The sequence below is a fragment of the Oncorhynchus mykiss genome, chromosome 27, assembly GCF_057628025.1.
Source record: "Oncorhynchus mykiss isolate SJ-2025 chromosome 27, ASM5762802v1, whole genome shotgun sequence".
NCBI classification, from domain to species: Eukaryota; Metazoa; Chordata; class Actinopteri; order Salmoniformes; family Salmonidae; genus Oncorhynchus; species Oncorhynchus mykiss.
Genome location: NC_143048.1, coordinates 32,313,113 through 32,330,043, shown reverse-complemented (window position 1 = coordinate 32,330,043; position 16,931 = coordinate 32,313,113). Strand labels below are relative to the sequence as shown.

General features: G+C 48.1%; 1 protein-coding gene across 1 annotated transcript in view; it reads right to left on the bottom strand.

The window, feature by feature from the left end:
- LOC110507963 (retinol-binding protein 2) overlaps nucleotides 1-16,253 on the bottom strand; it is a 34,781-nt gene extending 18,528 nt beyond the window's left edge. Inside the window, exon 1 of the mRNA XM_021588390.3 lies at nucleotides 15,519-16,253. Within this exon, the coding sequence (XP_021444065.1) occupies nucleotides 15,519-15,591 (73 nt within the window). The 5' untranslated portion in view covers nucleotides 15,592-16,253. The remainder of the gene's footprint in view (nucleotides 1-15,518) is intronic.
- Nucleotides 16,254-16,931: the final 678 nt, after the last annotated feature.

The window sequence follows — 16,931 nt, the reverse complement described above, 5'->3', positions numbered from 1 at the left end:
AGTTATGACACGGAGGGAGTTATGACACGGAGGGAGATATGACACAGAGGGAGTTATGACGGAGGGATTTATGGCATGGAGGGAGTTATGGCATGGAGGGAGTTATGACGGAGGGAGTTATGACATGGAGGGAGTTATAACACGAAGGGAGTTATGACACGGAGGGAGTTATGGCATGGAGGGAGTTATGACACGGAGGGAGTTATAGCATGGAGGGAGTTATGACACGGAGGGAGTTATGGCATGGAGGGAGTTATGACATGGAGGGAGTTATGACACGGAGGGAGTTATGGCATGGAGGGAGTTATGACATGGAGGGAGTTATGGCATGGAGGGAGTTATGACATGGAGGGAGTTATGACGGAGGGAGTTATGACATGGAGGGAGTTATGGCATGGAGGGAGTTATGAAGGAGGGAGTTATGACACGGAGGGAGTTATGGCATGGAGGGAGTTATGACATGGAGGGAGTTATGACACGGAGGGAGTTATGGCATGGAGGGAGTTATGACACGGAGGGAGTTATGGCATGGAGGGAGTTATGACATGGAGGGAGTTATGGCATGGAGGGAGTTATGACAGGGAGGGAGTTATGGCATGGAGGGAGTTATGACACGGAGGGAGTTATGACGGAGGGAGTTATGACACGGAGGGAGTTATGACATGGAGGGAGTTATGGCATGGAGGGAGTTATGACAGGGAGGGAGTTATGGCGGAGGGAGTTATGACACGGAGGGAGTTATGACAGGGAGGGAGTTATGACACGGAGGGAGTTATGGCATGGAGGGAGTTATGACACGGAGGGAGTTATGACGGAGGGAGTTATGACATGGAGGGAGTTATGACACGGAGGGAGTTATGACGGAGAGAGTTATGACACGGAGGGATTTATGACATGGAGGGAGTTATGGCATGGAGGGAGTTATGACAGGGAGGGAGTTATGGCGGATTGAGTTATGACACGGAGGGAGTTATGACGGAGGGAGTTATGACATGGAGGGAGTTATGACATGGAGGGAGTTATGACACGGAGGGAGTTATGACGGAGGGAGTTATGACGGAGGGAGTTATGACAGGGAGGGAGTTATGACACGGAGGGAGTTATGACACGGAGGGAGTTATGACGGAGGGAGTTATGACATGGAGGGAGTTATGACACGGAGGGAGTTATGACACGGAGGGAGTTATGACGGAGGGAGTTATGACACGGAGGGAGATATGACGGAGGGAGTTATGACATGGAGGGAGTTATGACACTGAGGGAGTTATGAGGGAGGGAGTTATGACACGGAGGGAGTTATGACATGGAGGGAGTTATGACAGGGAGGGAGTTATAACACGGAGGGAGTTATGACATGGAGGGAGTTATAACACGGAGGGAGTTATGACATGGAGGGAGTTATGGCATGGAGGGAGTTATGACATGGAGGGAGTTATGGCATGGAGGGAGTTATGACACGGAGGGAGTTATGACACGGAGGGAGTTATGACACGGAGGGAGATATGACACAGAGGGAGTTATGACGGAGGGATTTATGGCATGGAGGGAGTTATGGCATGGAGGGAGTTATGACGGAGGGAGTTATGACATGGAGGGAGTTATAACACGGAGGGAGTTATGACACGGAGGGAGTTATGGCATGGAGGGAGTTATGACACGGAGGGAGTTATGACGGAGGGAGTTATGACATGGAGGGAGTTATGGCATGGAGGGAGTTATGACATGGAGGGAGTTATGGCGGATTGAGTTATGACACGGAGGGAGTTATGACAGGGAGGGAGTTATGACACGGAGGGAGTTATGACAGGGAGGGAGTTATGACGGAGGGAGTTATGACATGGAGGGAGTTATGGCATGGAGGGAGTTATGACACGGAGGGAGTTATGGCATGGAGGGAGTTATGGCATGGAGGGAGTTATGACAGGGAGGGAGTTATGACATGGAGGGAGTTATGGCATGGAGGGAGTTATGACAGGGAGGGAGTTATGACATGGAGGGAGTTATGACATGGAGGGAGTTATGACGGAGGGAGTTATGACATAGAGGGAGTTATGACATAGAGGGAGTTATGACGTAGAGGGAGTTATGACGGAGGGAGTTATGACATGGAGGGAGTTATGACACGGAGGGAGTTATGACATGGAGGGAGTTATGGCATGGAGGGAGTTATGGCATGGAGGGAGTTATGACATGGAGGGAGTTATGACGGAGGGAGTTATGACATGGAGGGAGTTATGACACGGAGGGAGTTATGACGGAGGAAGTTATGACACGGAGGGAGTTATGACGGAGGGAGTTATGACATGGAGGGAGTTATGACACTGAGGGAGTTATGAGGGAGGAAGTTATGACACGGAGGGAGTTATGACATGGAGGGAGTTATGACAGGGAGGGAGTTATGGCGGATTGAGTTATGACACGGAGGGAGTTATGACGGAGGGAGTTATGACACGGAGGGAGTTATGGCATGGAGGGAGTTATGACACGGAGGGAGTTATGACGGAGGGAGTTATGACATGGAGGGAGTTATGACATGGAGGGAGTTATGACACGGAGGGAGTTATGACGGAGGGAGTTATGACGGAGGGAGTTATAACAGGGAGGGAGTTATGACACGGAGGGAGTTATGACGGAGGGAGTTATGACATGGAGAGAGTTATGACACGGAGGGAGTTATGACACGGAGGGAGTTATGACGGAGGGAGTTATGACACGGAGGGAGTTATGACGGAGGGAGTTATGACATGGAGGGAGTTATGACACTGAGGGAGTTATGAGGGAGGGAGTTATGACACGGAGGGAGTTATGACATGGAGGGAGTTATGACAGGGAGGGAGTTATGACACGGAGGGAGTTATAACACGGAGGGAGTTATGACATGGAGGGATTTATAACACGGAGGGAGTTATGACATGGAGGGAGTTATGGCATGGAGGGAGTTATGACATGGAGGGAGTTATGGCATGGAGGGAGTTATGACACGGAGGGAGTTATGACACGGAGGGAGTTATGACACGGAGGGAGATATGACACAGAGGGAGTTATGACGGAGGGATTTATGGCATGGAGGGAGTTATGGCATGGAGGGAGTTATGACGGAGGGAGTTATGACATGGAGGGAGTTATAACACGGAGGGAGTTATGACACGGAGGGAGTTATGGCATGGAGGGAGTTATGACACAGAGGGAGTTATGACGGAGGGAGTTATGACATGGAGGGAGTTATGGCATGGAGGGAGTTATGGCATGGAGGGAGTTATGGCATGGAGGGAGTTATGACAGGGAGGGAGTTATGACATGGAGGGAGTTATGACACGGAGGGAGTTATGGCATGGAGGGAGTTATGGCATGGAGGGAGTTATGACACGGAGGGAGTTATGGCATGGAGGGAGTTATGGCATGGAGGGAGTTATGACAGGGAGGGAGTTATGACATGGAGGGAGTTATGGCATGGAGGGAGTTATGACAGGGAGGGAGTTATGACATGGAGGGAGTTATGACATGGAGGGAGTTATGACGGAGGGAGTTATGACATAGAGGGAGTTATGACATGGAGGGAGTTATGGCATGGAGGGAGTTATGACAGGGAGGGAGTTATGACACGGAGGGAGTTATAACACGGAGGGAGTTATAACACGGAGGGATTTAAAACACGGAGGGAGTTATGACACGGAGGGAGTTATGACACGGAGGGAGTTATGACACGGAGGGAGTTATAACACGGAGGGATTTAAAACACGGAGGGAGTTATAACATGGAGGGAGTTATGACACGGAGGGAGTTATGACACGGAGGGAGTTATGACACGGAGGGAGATATGACACAGAGGGAGTTATGACGGAGGGATTTATGGCATGGAGGGAGTTATGGCATGGAGGGAGTTATGACGGAGGGAGTTATGACATGGAGGGAGTTATAACACGAAGGGAGTTATGACACGGAGGGAGTTATGGCATGGAGGGAGTTATGACACGGAGGGAGTTATAGCATGGAGGGAGTTATGACACGGAGGGAGTTATGGCATGGAGGGAGTTATGACATGGAGGGAGTTATGACACGGAGGGAGTTATGGCATGGAGGGAGTTATGACATGGAGGGAGTTATGGCATGGAGGGAGTTATGACATGGAGGGAGTTATGACGGAGGGAGTTATGACATGGAGGGAGTTATGGCATGGAGGGAGTTATGAAGGAGGGAGTTATGACACGGAGGGAGTTATGGCATGGAGGGAGTTATGACATGGAGGGAGTTATGACACGGAGGGAGTTATGGCATGGAGGGAGTTATGACACGGAGGGAGTTATGGCATGGAGGGAGTTATGACATGGAGGGAGTTATGGCATGGAGGGAGTTATGACAGGGAGGGAGTTATGGCATGGAGGGAGTTATGACACGGAGGGAGTTATGACGGAGGGAGTTATGACACGGAGGGAGTTATGACATGGAGGGAGTTATGGCATGGAGGGAGTTATGACAGGGAGGGAGTTATGGCGGAGGGAGTTATGACACGGAGGGAGTTATGACAGGGAGGGAGTTATGACACGGAGGGAGTTATGGCATGGAGGGAGTTATGACACGGAGGGAGTTATGACGGAGGGAGTTATGACATGGAGGGAGTTATGACATGGAGGGAGTTATGACAGGGAGGGAGTTATGGCGGATTGAGTTATGACACGGAGGGAGTTATGACGGAGGGAGTTATGACACGGAGGGAGTTATGGCATGGAGGGAGTTATGACACGGAGGGAGTTATGACGGAGGGAGTTATGACATGGAGGGAGTTATGACATGGAGGGAGTTATGACACGGAGGGAGTTATGACGGAGGGAGTTATGACGGAGGGAGTTATGACAGGGAGGGAGTTATGACACGGAGGGAGTTATGACACGGAGGGAGTTATGACGGAGGGAGTTATGACATGGAGGGAGTTATGACACGGAGGGAGTTATGACACGGAGGGAGTTATGACGGAGGGAGTTATGACACGGAGGGAGATATGACGGAGGGAGTTATGACATGGAGGGAGTTATGACACTGAGGGAGTTATGAGGGAGGGAGTTATGACACGGAGGGAGTTATGACATGGAGGGAGTTATGACAGGGAGGGAGTTATAACACGGAGGGAGTTATGACATGGAGGGAGTTATAACACGGAGGGAGTTATGACATGGAGGGAGTTATGGCATGGAGGGAGTTATGACATGGAGGGAGTTATGGCATGGAGGGAGTTATGACACGGAGGGAGTTATGACACGGAGGGAGTTATGACACGGAGGGAGATATGACACAGAGGGAGTTATGACGGAGGGATTTATGGCATGGAGGGAGTTATGGCATGGAGGGAGTTATGACGGAGGGAGTTATGACATGGAGGGAGTTATAACACGGAGGGAGTTATGACACGGAGGGAGTTATGGCATGGAGGGAGTTATGACACGGAGGGAGTTATGACGGAGGGAGTTATGACATGGAGGGAGTTATGGCATGGAGGGAGTTATGACATGGAGGGAGTTATGGCGGATTGAGTTATGACACGGAGGGAGTTATGACAGGGAGGGAGTTATGACACGGAGGGAGTTATGACAGGGAGGGAGTTATGACGGAGGGAGTTATGACATGGAGGGAGTTATGACGGAGGGATTTATGGCATGGAGGGAGTTATGGCATGGAGGGAGTTATGACGGAGGGAGTTATGACATGGAGGGAGTTATAACACGGAGGGAGTTATGACACGGAGGGAGTTATGGCATGGAGGGAGTTATGACACGGAGGGAGTTATGACGGAGGGAGTTATGACATGGAGGGAGTTATGGCATGGAGGGAGTTATGACATGGAGGGAGTTATGGCGGATTGAGTTATGACACGGAGGGAGTTATGACAGGGAGGGAGTTATGACACGGAGGGAGTTATGACAGGGAGGGAGTTATGACGGAGGGAGTTATGACATGGAGGGAGTTATGGCATGGAGGGAGTTATGACACGGAGGGAGTTATGGCATGGAGGGAGTTATGGCATGGAGGGAGTTATGACAGGGAGGGAGTTATGACATGGAGGGAGTTATGGCATGGAGGGAGTTATGACAGGGAGGGAGTTATGACATGGAGGGAGTTATGACATGGAGGGAGTTATGACGGAGGGAGTTATGACATAGAGGGAGTTATGACATAGAGGGAGTTATGACGTAGAGGGAGTTATGACGGAGGGAGTTATGACATGGAGGGAGTTATGACACGGAGGGAGTTATGACATGGAGGGAGTTATGGCATGGAGGGAGTTATGGCATGGAGGTAGTTATGACATGGAGGGAGTTATGACGGAGGGAGTTATGACATGGAGGGAGTTATGACACGGAGGGAGTTATGACGGAGGAAGTTATGACACGGAGGGAGTTATGACGGAGGGAGTTATGACATGGAGGGAGTTATGACACTGAGGGAGTTATGAGGGAGGAAGTTATGACACGGAGGGAGTTATGACATGGAGGGAGTTATGACAGGGAGGGAGTTATGACACGGAGGGAGTTATAACACGGAGGGAGTTATGACATGGAGGGAGTTATAACACGGAGGGAGTTATGACATGGAGGGAGTTATGGCATGGAGGGAGTTATGACATGGAGGGAGTTATGGCATGGAGGGAGTTATGACACGGAGGGAGTTATGACACGGAGGGAGTTATGACACGGAGGGAGATATGACACAGAGGGAGTTATGACGGAGGGATTTATGGCATGGAGGGAGTTATGGCATGGAGGGAGTTATGACGGAGGGAGTTATGACATGGAGGGAGTTATAACACGGAGAGAGTTATGACACGGAGGGAGTTATGGCATGGAGGGAGTTATGACACGGAGGGAGTTATGACGGAGGGAGTTATGGCATGGAGGGAGTTATGACATGGAGGGAGTTATGGCGGATTGAGTTATGACACGGAGGGAGTTATGACAGGGAGGGAGTTATGACACGGAGGGAGTTATGACAGGGAGGGAGTTATGACGGAGGGAGTTATGGCATGGAGGGAGTTATGACACGGAGGGAGTTATGACACGGAGGGAGATATGACACAGAGGGAGTTATGACGGAGGGATTTATGGCATGGAGGGAGTTATGGCATGGAGGGAGTTATGACGGAGGGAGTTATGACATGGAGGGAGTTATAACACGGAGGGAGTTATGACACGGAGGGAGTTATGGCATGGAGGGAGTTATGACACGGAGGGAGTTATGACGGAGGGAGTTATGACATGGAGGGAGTTATGGCATGGAGGGAGTTATGACATGGAGGGAGTTATGGCGGATTGAGTTATGACACGGAGGGAGTTATGACAGGGAGGGAGTTATGACACGGAGGGAGTTATGACAGGGAGGGAGTTATGACGGAGGGAGTTATGACATGGAGGGAGTTATGGCATGGAGGGAGTTATGACACGGAGGGAGTTATGGCATGGAGGGAGTTATGGCATGGAGGGAGTTATGACAGGGAGGGAGTTATGACATGGAGGGAGTTATGGCATGGAGGGAGTTATGACAGAGAGGGAGTTATGACATGGAGGGAGTTATGACATGGAGGGAGTTATGACGGAGGGAGTTATGACATAGAGGGAGTTATGACATAGAGGGAGTTATGACATAGAGGGAGTTATGACGGAGGGAGTTATGACATGGAGGGAGTTATGACACGGAGGGAGTTATGACATGGAGGGAGTTATGGCATGGAGGGAGTTATGGCATGGAGGGAGTTATGACATGGAGGGAGTTATGACGGAGGGAGTTATGACATGGAGGGAGTTATGACACGGAGGGAGTTATGACGGAGGGAGTTATGACACGGAGGGAGTTATGACGGAGGGAGTTATGACATGGAGGGAGTTATGACACTGAGGGAGTTATGAGGGAGGAAGTTATGACACGGAGGGAGCTATGACATGGAGGGAGTTATGACAGGGAGGGAGTTATGACACGGAGGGAGTTATAACACGGAGGGAGTTATGACATGGAGGGAGTTATAACACGGAGGGAGTTATGACATGGAGGGAGTTATGGCATGGAGGGAGTTATGGCATGGAGGGAGTTATGACACGGAGGGAGTTATGACACGGAGGGAGTTATGACACGGAGGGAGATATGACACAGAGGGAGTTATGACGGAGGGATTTATGGCATGGAGGGAGTTATGGCATGGAGGGAGTTATGACGGAGGGAGTTATGACATGGAGGGAGTTATGGCATGGAGGGAGTTATGACATGGAGGGAGTTATGGCATGGAGGGAGTTATGACACGGAGGGAGTTATGACACGGAGGGAGTTATGACACGGAGGGAGATATGACACAGAGGGAGTTATGACGGAGGGATTTATGGCATGGAGGGAGTTATGGCATGGAGGGAGTTATGACGGAGGGAGTTATGACATGGAGGGAGTTATAACACGGAGAGAGTTATGACACGGAGGGAGTTATGGCATGGAGGGAGTTATGACACGGAGGGAGTTATGACGGAGGGAGTTATGGCATGGAGGGAGTTATGACATGGAGGGAGTTATGGCGGATTGAGTTATGACACGGAGGGAGTTATGACAGGGAGGGAGTTATGACACGGAGGGAGTTATGACAGGGAGGGAGTTATGACGGAGGGAGTTATGGCATGGAGGGAGTTATGACACGGAGGGAGTTATGACACGGAGGGAGATATGACACAGAGGGAGTTATGACGGAGGGATTTATGGCATGGAGGGAGTTATGGCATGGAGGGAGTTATGACGGAGGGAGTTATGACATGGAGGGAGTTATAACACGGAGGGAGTTATGACACGGAGGGAGTTATGGCATGGAGGGAGTTATGACACGGAGGGAGTTATGACGGAGGGAGTTATGACATGGAGGGAGTTATGGCATGGAGGGAGTTATGACATGGAGGGAGTTATGGCGGATTGAGTTATGACACGGAGGGAGTTATGACAGGGAGGGAGTTATGACACGGAGGGAGTTATGACAGGGAGGGAGTTATGACGGAGGGAGTTATGACATGGAGGGAGTTATGGCATGGAGGGAGTTATGACACGGAGGGCGTTATGGCATGGAGGGAGTTATGGCGTGGAGGGAGTTATGACAGGGAGGGAGTTATGACATGGAGGGAGTTATGGCATGGAGGGAGTTATGACAGAGAGGGAGTTATGACATGGAGGGAGTTATGACATGGAGGGAGTTATGACGGAGGGAGTTATGACATAGAGGGAGTTATGACATAGAGGGAGTTATGACATAGAGGGAGTTATGACGGAGGGAGTTATGACATGGAGGGAGTTATGACACGGAGGGAGTTATGACATGGAGGGAGTTATGGCATGGAGGGAGTTATGGCATGGAGGGAGTTATGACATGGAGGGAGTTATGACGGAGGGAGTTATGACATGGAGGGAGTTATGACACGGAGGGAGTTATGACGGAGGGAGTTATGACACGGAGGGAGTTATGACGGAGGGAGTTATGACATGGAGGGAGTTATGACACTGAGGGAGTTATGAGGGAGGAAGTTATGACACGGAGGGAGCTATGACATGGAGGGAGTTATGACAGGGAGGGAGTTATGACACGGAGGGAGTTATAACACGGAGGGAGTTATGACATGGAGGGAGTTATAACACGGAGGGAGTTATGACATGGAGGGAGTTATGGCATGGAGGGAGTTATGACATGGAGGGAGTTATGGCATGGAGGGAGTTATGACACGGAGGGAGTTATGACACGGAGGGAGTTATGACACGGAGGGAGATATGACACAGAGGGAGTTATGACGGAGGGATTTATGGCATGGAGGGAGTTATGGCATGGAGGGAGTTATGACGGAGGGAGTTATGACATGGAGGGAGTTATAACACGGAGAGAGTTATGACACGGAGGGAGTTATGGCATGGAGGGAGTTATGACACGGAGGGAGTTATGACGGAGGGAGTTATGGCATGGAGGGAGTTATGACATGGAGGGAGTTATGGCGGATTGAGTTATGACACGGAGGGAGTTATGACAGGGAGGGAGTTATGACACGGAGGGAGTTATGACAGGGAGGGAGTTATGACGGAGGGAGTTATGGCATGGAGGGAGTTATGACAGGGAGGGAGTTATGACATGGAGGGAGTTATGGCATGGAGGGAGTTATGACAGGGAGGGAGTTATGACATGGAGGGAGTTATGACATGGAGGGAGTTATGACAGAGGGAGTTATGACATAGAGGGAGTTATGACGGAGGGAGTTATGACATGGAGGGAGCTATGACACTGAGGGAGTTATGAGGGAGGGAGTTATGACACGGAGGGAGTTATGACATGGAGGGAGTTATGACAGGGAGGGAGTTATGACACGGAGGGAGTTATAACACGGAGGGAGTTATGACATGGAGGGAGTTATAACACGGAGGGAGTTATGACATGGAGGGAGTTATGGGATGGAGGGAGTTATGACATGGAGGGAGTTATGGCATGGAGGGAGTTATGACACGGAGGGAGTTATGACACGGAGGGAGTTATGACACGGAGGGAGATATGACACAGAGGGAGTTATGACGGAGGGATTTATGGCATGGAGGGAGTTATGGCATGGAGGGAGTTATGACGGAGGGAGTTATGACATGGAGGGAGTTATAACACGGAGGGAGTTATGACACGGAGGGAGTTATGGCATGGAGGGAGTTATGACACGGAGGGAGTTATGACGGAGGGAGTTATGACATGGAGGGAGTTATGGCATGGAGGGAGTTATGACATGGAGGGAGTTATGGCGGATTGAGTTATGACACGGAGGGAGTTATGACAGGGAGGGAGTTATGACACGGAGGGAGTTATGACAGGGAGGGAGTTATGACGGAGGGAGTTATGACATGGAGGGAGTTATGGCATGGAGGGAGTTATGACACGGAGGGAGTTATGGCATGGAGGGAGTTATGGCATGGAGGGAGTTATGACAGGGAGGGAGTTATGACATGGAGGGAGTTATGGCATGGAGGGAGTTATGACAGGGAGGGAGTTATGACATGGAGGGAGTTATGACATGGAGGGAGTTATGACGGAGGGAGTTATGACATAGAGGGAGTTATGACATAGAGGGAGTTATGACATAGAGGGAGTTATGACGGAGGGAGTTATGACATGGAGGGAGTTATGACACGGAGGGAGTTATGACATGGAGGGAGTTATGGCATGGAGGGAGTTATGGCATGGAGGGAGTTATGACATGGAGGGAGTTATGACGGAGGGAGTTATGACATGGAGGGAGTTATGACACGGAGGGAGTTATGACGGAGGGAGTTATGACACGGAGGGAGTTATGACGGAGGGAGTTATGACATGGAGGGAGTTATGACACTGAGGGAGTTATGAGGGAGGAAGTTATGACACGGAGGGAGTTATGACATGGAGGGAGTTATGACATGGAGGGAGTTATAACACGGAGGGAGTTATGACATGGAGGGAGTTATGGCATGGAGGGAGTTATGACATGGAGGGAGTTATGGCATGGAGGGAGTTATGACACGGAGGGAGTTATGACACGGAGGGAGTTATGACACGGAGGGAGATATGACACAGAGGGAGTTATGACGGAGGGATTTATGGCATGGAGGGAGTTATGGCATGGAGGGAGTTATGACGGAGGGAGTTATGACATGGAGGGAGTTATAACACGGAGGGAGTTATGACACGGAGGGAGTTATGGCATGGAGGGAGTTATGACACGGAGGGAGTTATGACGGAGGGAGTTATGGCATGGAGGGAGTTATGACATGGAGGGAGTTATGGCGGATTGAGTTATGACACGGAGGGAGTTATGACAGGGAGGGAGTTATGACACGGAGGGAGTTATGACAGGGAGGGAGTTATGACGGAGGGAGTTATGGCATGGAGGGAGTTATGACAGGGAGGGAGTTATGACAGGGAGGGAGTTATGACAAGGAGGGAGTTATGACATGGAGGGAGTTATGACGGAGGGAGTTATGACATAGAGGGAGTTATGACATAGAGGGAGTTATGACATAGAGGGAGTTATGACGGAGGGAGTTATGACATGGAGGGAGTTATGACACGGAGGGAGTTATGACATGGAGGGAGTTATGACATGGAGGGAGTTATGGCATGGAGGGAGTTATGGCATGGAGGGAGTTATGGCATGGAGGGAGTTATGACATGGAGGGAGTTATGACGGAGGGAGTTATGACATGGAGGGAGTTATGGCATGGAGGGAGTTATGAAGGAGGGAGTTATGACACGGAGGGAGTTATGGCATGGAGGGAGTTATGACATAGAGGGAGTTATGACACGGAGGGAGTTATGGCATGGAGGGAGTTATGACATGGAGGGAGTTATGGCATGGAGGGAGTTATGACAGGGAGGGAGTTATGGCATGGAGGGAGTTATGACACGGAGGGAGTTATGACAGGGAGGGAGTTATGACACGGAGGGAGTTATGGCATGGAGGGAGTTATGACACGGAGGGAGTTATGACATGGAGGGAGTTATGACATGGAGGGAGTTATGACACGGAGGGAGTTATGACGGAGGGAGTTATGACGGAGGGAGTTATAACAGGGATGGAGTTATGACACGAAGGGAGTTATGACACGGAGGGAGTTATGACGGAGGGAGTTATGACATGGAGGGAGTTATGACACGGAGGGAGTTATGACACGGAGGGAGTTATGACGGAGGGAGTTATGACACGGAGGGAGTTATGACGGAGGGAGTTATGACATGGAGGGAGTTATGACACGGAGGGAGTTATAACACGGAGGGAGTTATGACATGGAGGGAGTTATGGCATGGAGGGAGTTATGACATGGAGGGAGTTATGGCATGGAGGGAGTTATGACGGAGGGAGTTATGACACGGAGGGAGTTATGACGGAGGGAGTTATGACACGGAGGGAGTTATGACACGGAGGGAGTTATGAGATATCCAGTATCTCTCTCCATATCTAGTATCTCTGCATATCTAGTAACTCTCTTCATATTCAGTATGTCTCTATGCATATCTAGTATCTCTCTATGCATATTCAGTATCTCTCTGCATATCCAGTATCTCTCTCTGCATATCCAGTATCTCTGCACATCCAGTATCTCTCTCTGCATATCCAGTATCTCTCTCTGCATATCCAGTATCTCTGCATATCTAGTATTTCTCTATGCATATTTAGTATCTCTCTGCATTTCCAGTATCTGTACAGTACACGGAGGGAGTTATAACACGGAGGGAGTTATGACACGGAGGGAGTTATAACATGGAGGGAGTTATGACACGGAGGGAGTTATAACATGGAGGGAGTTATGACACGTTGGGAGTTATAACACGGAGGGAGTTTGAAATTGCCGATAAAGTCATGAATAATAAAAGACTTGTGTTTTATCAACGCCATGCTGAGTGGATGGACGAGGGCCTTCGCTTTCCAGCGACATGCCGACGCCTCTTGGCAGAGCTTGGGATGTGATTTTTTTTTCTCTTGAATGGGGACGATAAAAATGCTTAAAAGAGTAAATCAATATTTGTTCGACGTGGTAACAAGCGGGAGCCATTCACACAAACATTGGAGGTTAAGTCGCCATGACAGAAGCTCAATAAGTAACTGAAGCAGCACCACATCATCCTTTCTCTCTCTCACAATCTCACTCACTAACACTCTCAAATAAAGTATTTACACTAACATTGGGTCTGACATCCCCCTCTCTATCAAACACACTCGTGCACACACACACATAGACATATGCACACACACACACACACATAGACATATGCACACACACACACACACACACAACACACTCTTTCTCTGTCATTTCCCTCTCTCGTCTCCACCCCTTCCTTCCCTCCCTCCCTCTCCACCATCTCTCTCTGCATATCTAGTATCTCTCTCTGCATATCTAGTATCTCTCTGTATATCTAGTATCTCTCTGCATATCCAGTATCTCTCTCTGCATATCTAGTATCTCTCTGTATATCTAGGATCTATCTGCATATCCAGTATCTCTCTCTGCATATCTAGTATCTCCCTCTGAATATCCAGTATCTCTCTCTGCGTATCTAGTATCTCTCTCTGCATATCCAGTATCTCTCTCTGCATATCTAGTATCTCTCTGCATATCCAGTATCTCTCTCTGCATATCTAGTATCTCTCTGTATATCTAGTATCTATCTGCATATCCAGTATCTCTCTCTGCATATCTAGTATCTCCCTCTGAATATCCAGTATCTCTCTCTGCGTATCTAGTATCTCTCTCTGCATATCCAGTATCTCTCTCTGCATATCTACTATCTCTCTGCATATCCAGCATCTCTCTCTGCATATCTACTATCTCTCTGCAAATCTAGTATCTCCCTCTGCATATCTACTATCTCTCTGCATATCTAGTATCTCCCTCTGCATATCCAGTATCTCTCTGCATATCTAGTATCTCCCTCTGCATATCCAGTATCTCTCTGCATATCTAGTATCTCCCTCTGCATATCTAGTATCTCTGCATATCTAGTATCTCCCTCTGCATATCTACTATCTCTCTGCATATCTAGTATCTCTGCATATCTAGTATCTCCCTCTGCATATCTACTATCTCTCTGCATATCTAGTATCTCTCTCTGCATATCCAGTATCTCTCTCTACATATCCAGTATGTATCTCTGCAAATCCAGTATCCCTCTGCATATCTAGTATATCTGCATATCCAGTATATCTCTGCATATCCAGTATCTCTCTGCATATCTAGTATCTCTGCATATCCAGTATATCTCTGCATATCTAGTATCTCTCTGCACAGCTAGTATCTCTCTCTGCATATCTAGTATCTCTGCATATCTAGTATCTCTGCATATCCAGTATATCTCTGCATATCCAGTATCTCTCTGCATATCTAGTATCTCTGCATATCCAGTATATCTCTGCATATCTAGTATCTCTCTGCACAGCTAGTATCTCTCTCTGCATATCTAGTATCTCTGCATATCTAGTATCTCTTTCTGCATATCTAGTATCTCTGCATATCTAGTATATCTCTCTGCATATCTAGTATCTCTCTATGCATATTCAGTATCTCTCTGCATTTCCAGTATCTCTCTCTGCATATCCAGTATCTCTCTCTGCATATCCAGTATCTCTCTCTGCATATCCAGTATCTCTGCATATCCAGTATCTCTCTCTGCATATCCAGTATGTCTCTTCATATACAGTATGTCTCTCTGCATATCTAGTATCTCTCTATGCATATCCAGTATATCTCTCTGCATATCTAGTATCTCTGCTTATCCAGTATCTCTCTCTGCATATCCAATACCTCTCTCTGCATATCTAGTATCTGTCTCTGCATATCTAGCATCTCTCTGCATATCCAGTATCTCTCTATGCATATCCAGTATATCTCTCTGCATATCTAGTTTCTCTGCATATCTAGTATCTCTCTGCATATGTAATATCTCTCTCTGCATATCTAGTATCTCTCTCTGTATCTTATGTTGCTATTTTCCAACAGACATTAGAACAACAGCTTACCAATAGCCTTCATGATGTCCTCAAAGTTTTCATTGGTGACCATCACCCATTGTCCATTGAAGTCTGCAGGCATCTTGGCACCGGCCGGGTTTGTGTTATTGTATATGCCCTGTATCTGTCTATGGGGAATTTGCTCACACACACACACACACTGCAAGAGGTAGAGTCAGATTCTATGGTCCCAACCCTTTATATACAGCCTGTTTATGTGTGGAACTAAGGGGCAGGGTTCGCCTGATAACACTCTCTATATTCCTTATAGAGAGAAGGGACAGGTGTGTGTGACTGTATGTGTGTTTGTCTGTCTGTATGTGTGTGTGTGTGTCAAGTGTGGAGGCACTTAGCATCAGCTAACCCACTGCCTCTCAACAGGCTAGCCAGATCCTTTGTTCATCGAAATGATGCAGAAAGGAAACAATATGGAGAGCACCAGCTAGAGCAATGAGAGCTAGTTCCCCTGTCACCTGTCAACGCAGACACTAAAAAGCAATGCTGAGGAGAAGGTCAGAAGGTTATTTCTCTCTTCTGAAACAAGAATAAATATAAACTAGGTTTCTAGTTCAAACACAGAATACACAGAGTGTACATTTGACTATTTTCTTCATGTTAAGACACAGAAAAATAATGGGAGTCAAAGCAACACACTGGCCTTTGCATTTAACCCGCATTCTATTCTGGTTGCCAGATGTGTAGGTGCTTTAGCCAACTCCTATTCTTTAGCCCAGGGAAACTGGCTAAAGTATTACAGATCTGGCAACCACGCTCGATGCAATCTGCAGGGAAAGTAAAACAACTTTCTGTACATTTTCCCAGGTTGTGATGGCGTATTTGCCAATTAACTCTATATCTGTAAGTGGTTTGTGGTTATATTTGCTTAGACTTTAATTCTCCCTAATGAATTACAATAACCTACCGTATTTCTGGCTTGAAATCCCTTCTCATAATCAATGTTGATTAGTGTATTTGTGTGTGTGTGAGAGTGAGAGCGAGAGAGAGAAAGAAAGAGATAATGAGCTGATTACTTTGTTGTCTGCCACATACAGTGGGGCAAAAAAAGTATTTAGTCAGCCACCAATTGTGCAAGTTCTCCCACTTAAAAAGATGAGAGAGGCCTGTAATTTTCACCATAGGTACACTTCAACTATGACAGACAAAATGAGAAAAAAAATCCAGAAAATCATATTGTAGGATTTTTTATGAATTTATTTGCAAATTATGGTGGAAAATAAGTATTTGGTCAGTATTTTTGCCATTGTATGTTTACAGTAATTTGCATGGTACTGTATGTTCACAGTAATGTGAATAATGTGCATCATTTAGTATTCCGAATGTGACCTTGAGCTCATCAACACTGAATTAAGGACATAGATCATGCATGAGCTTGGTGTAGGTTGAACCCAGCGTTATTCATTT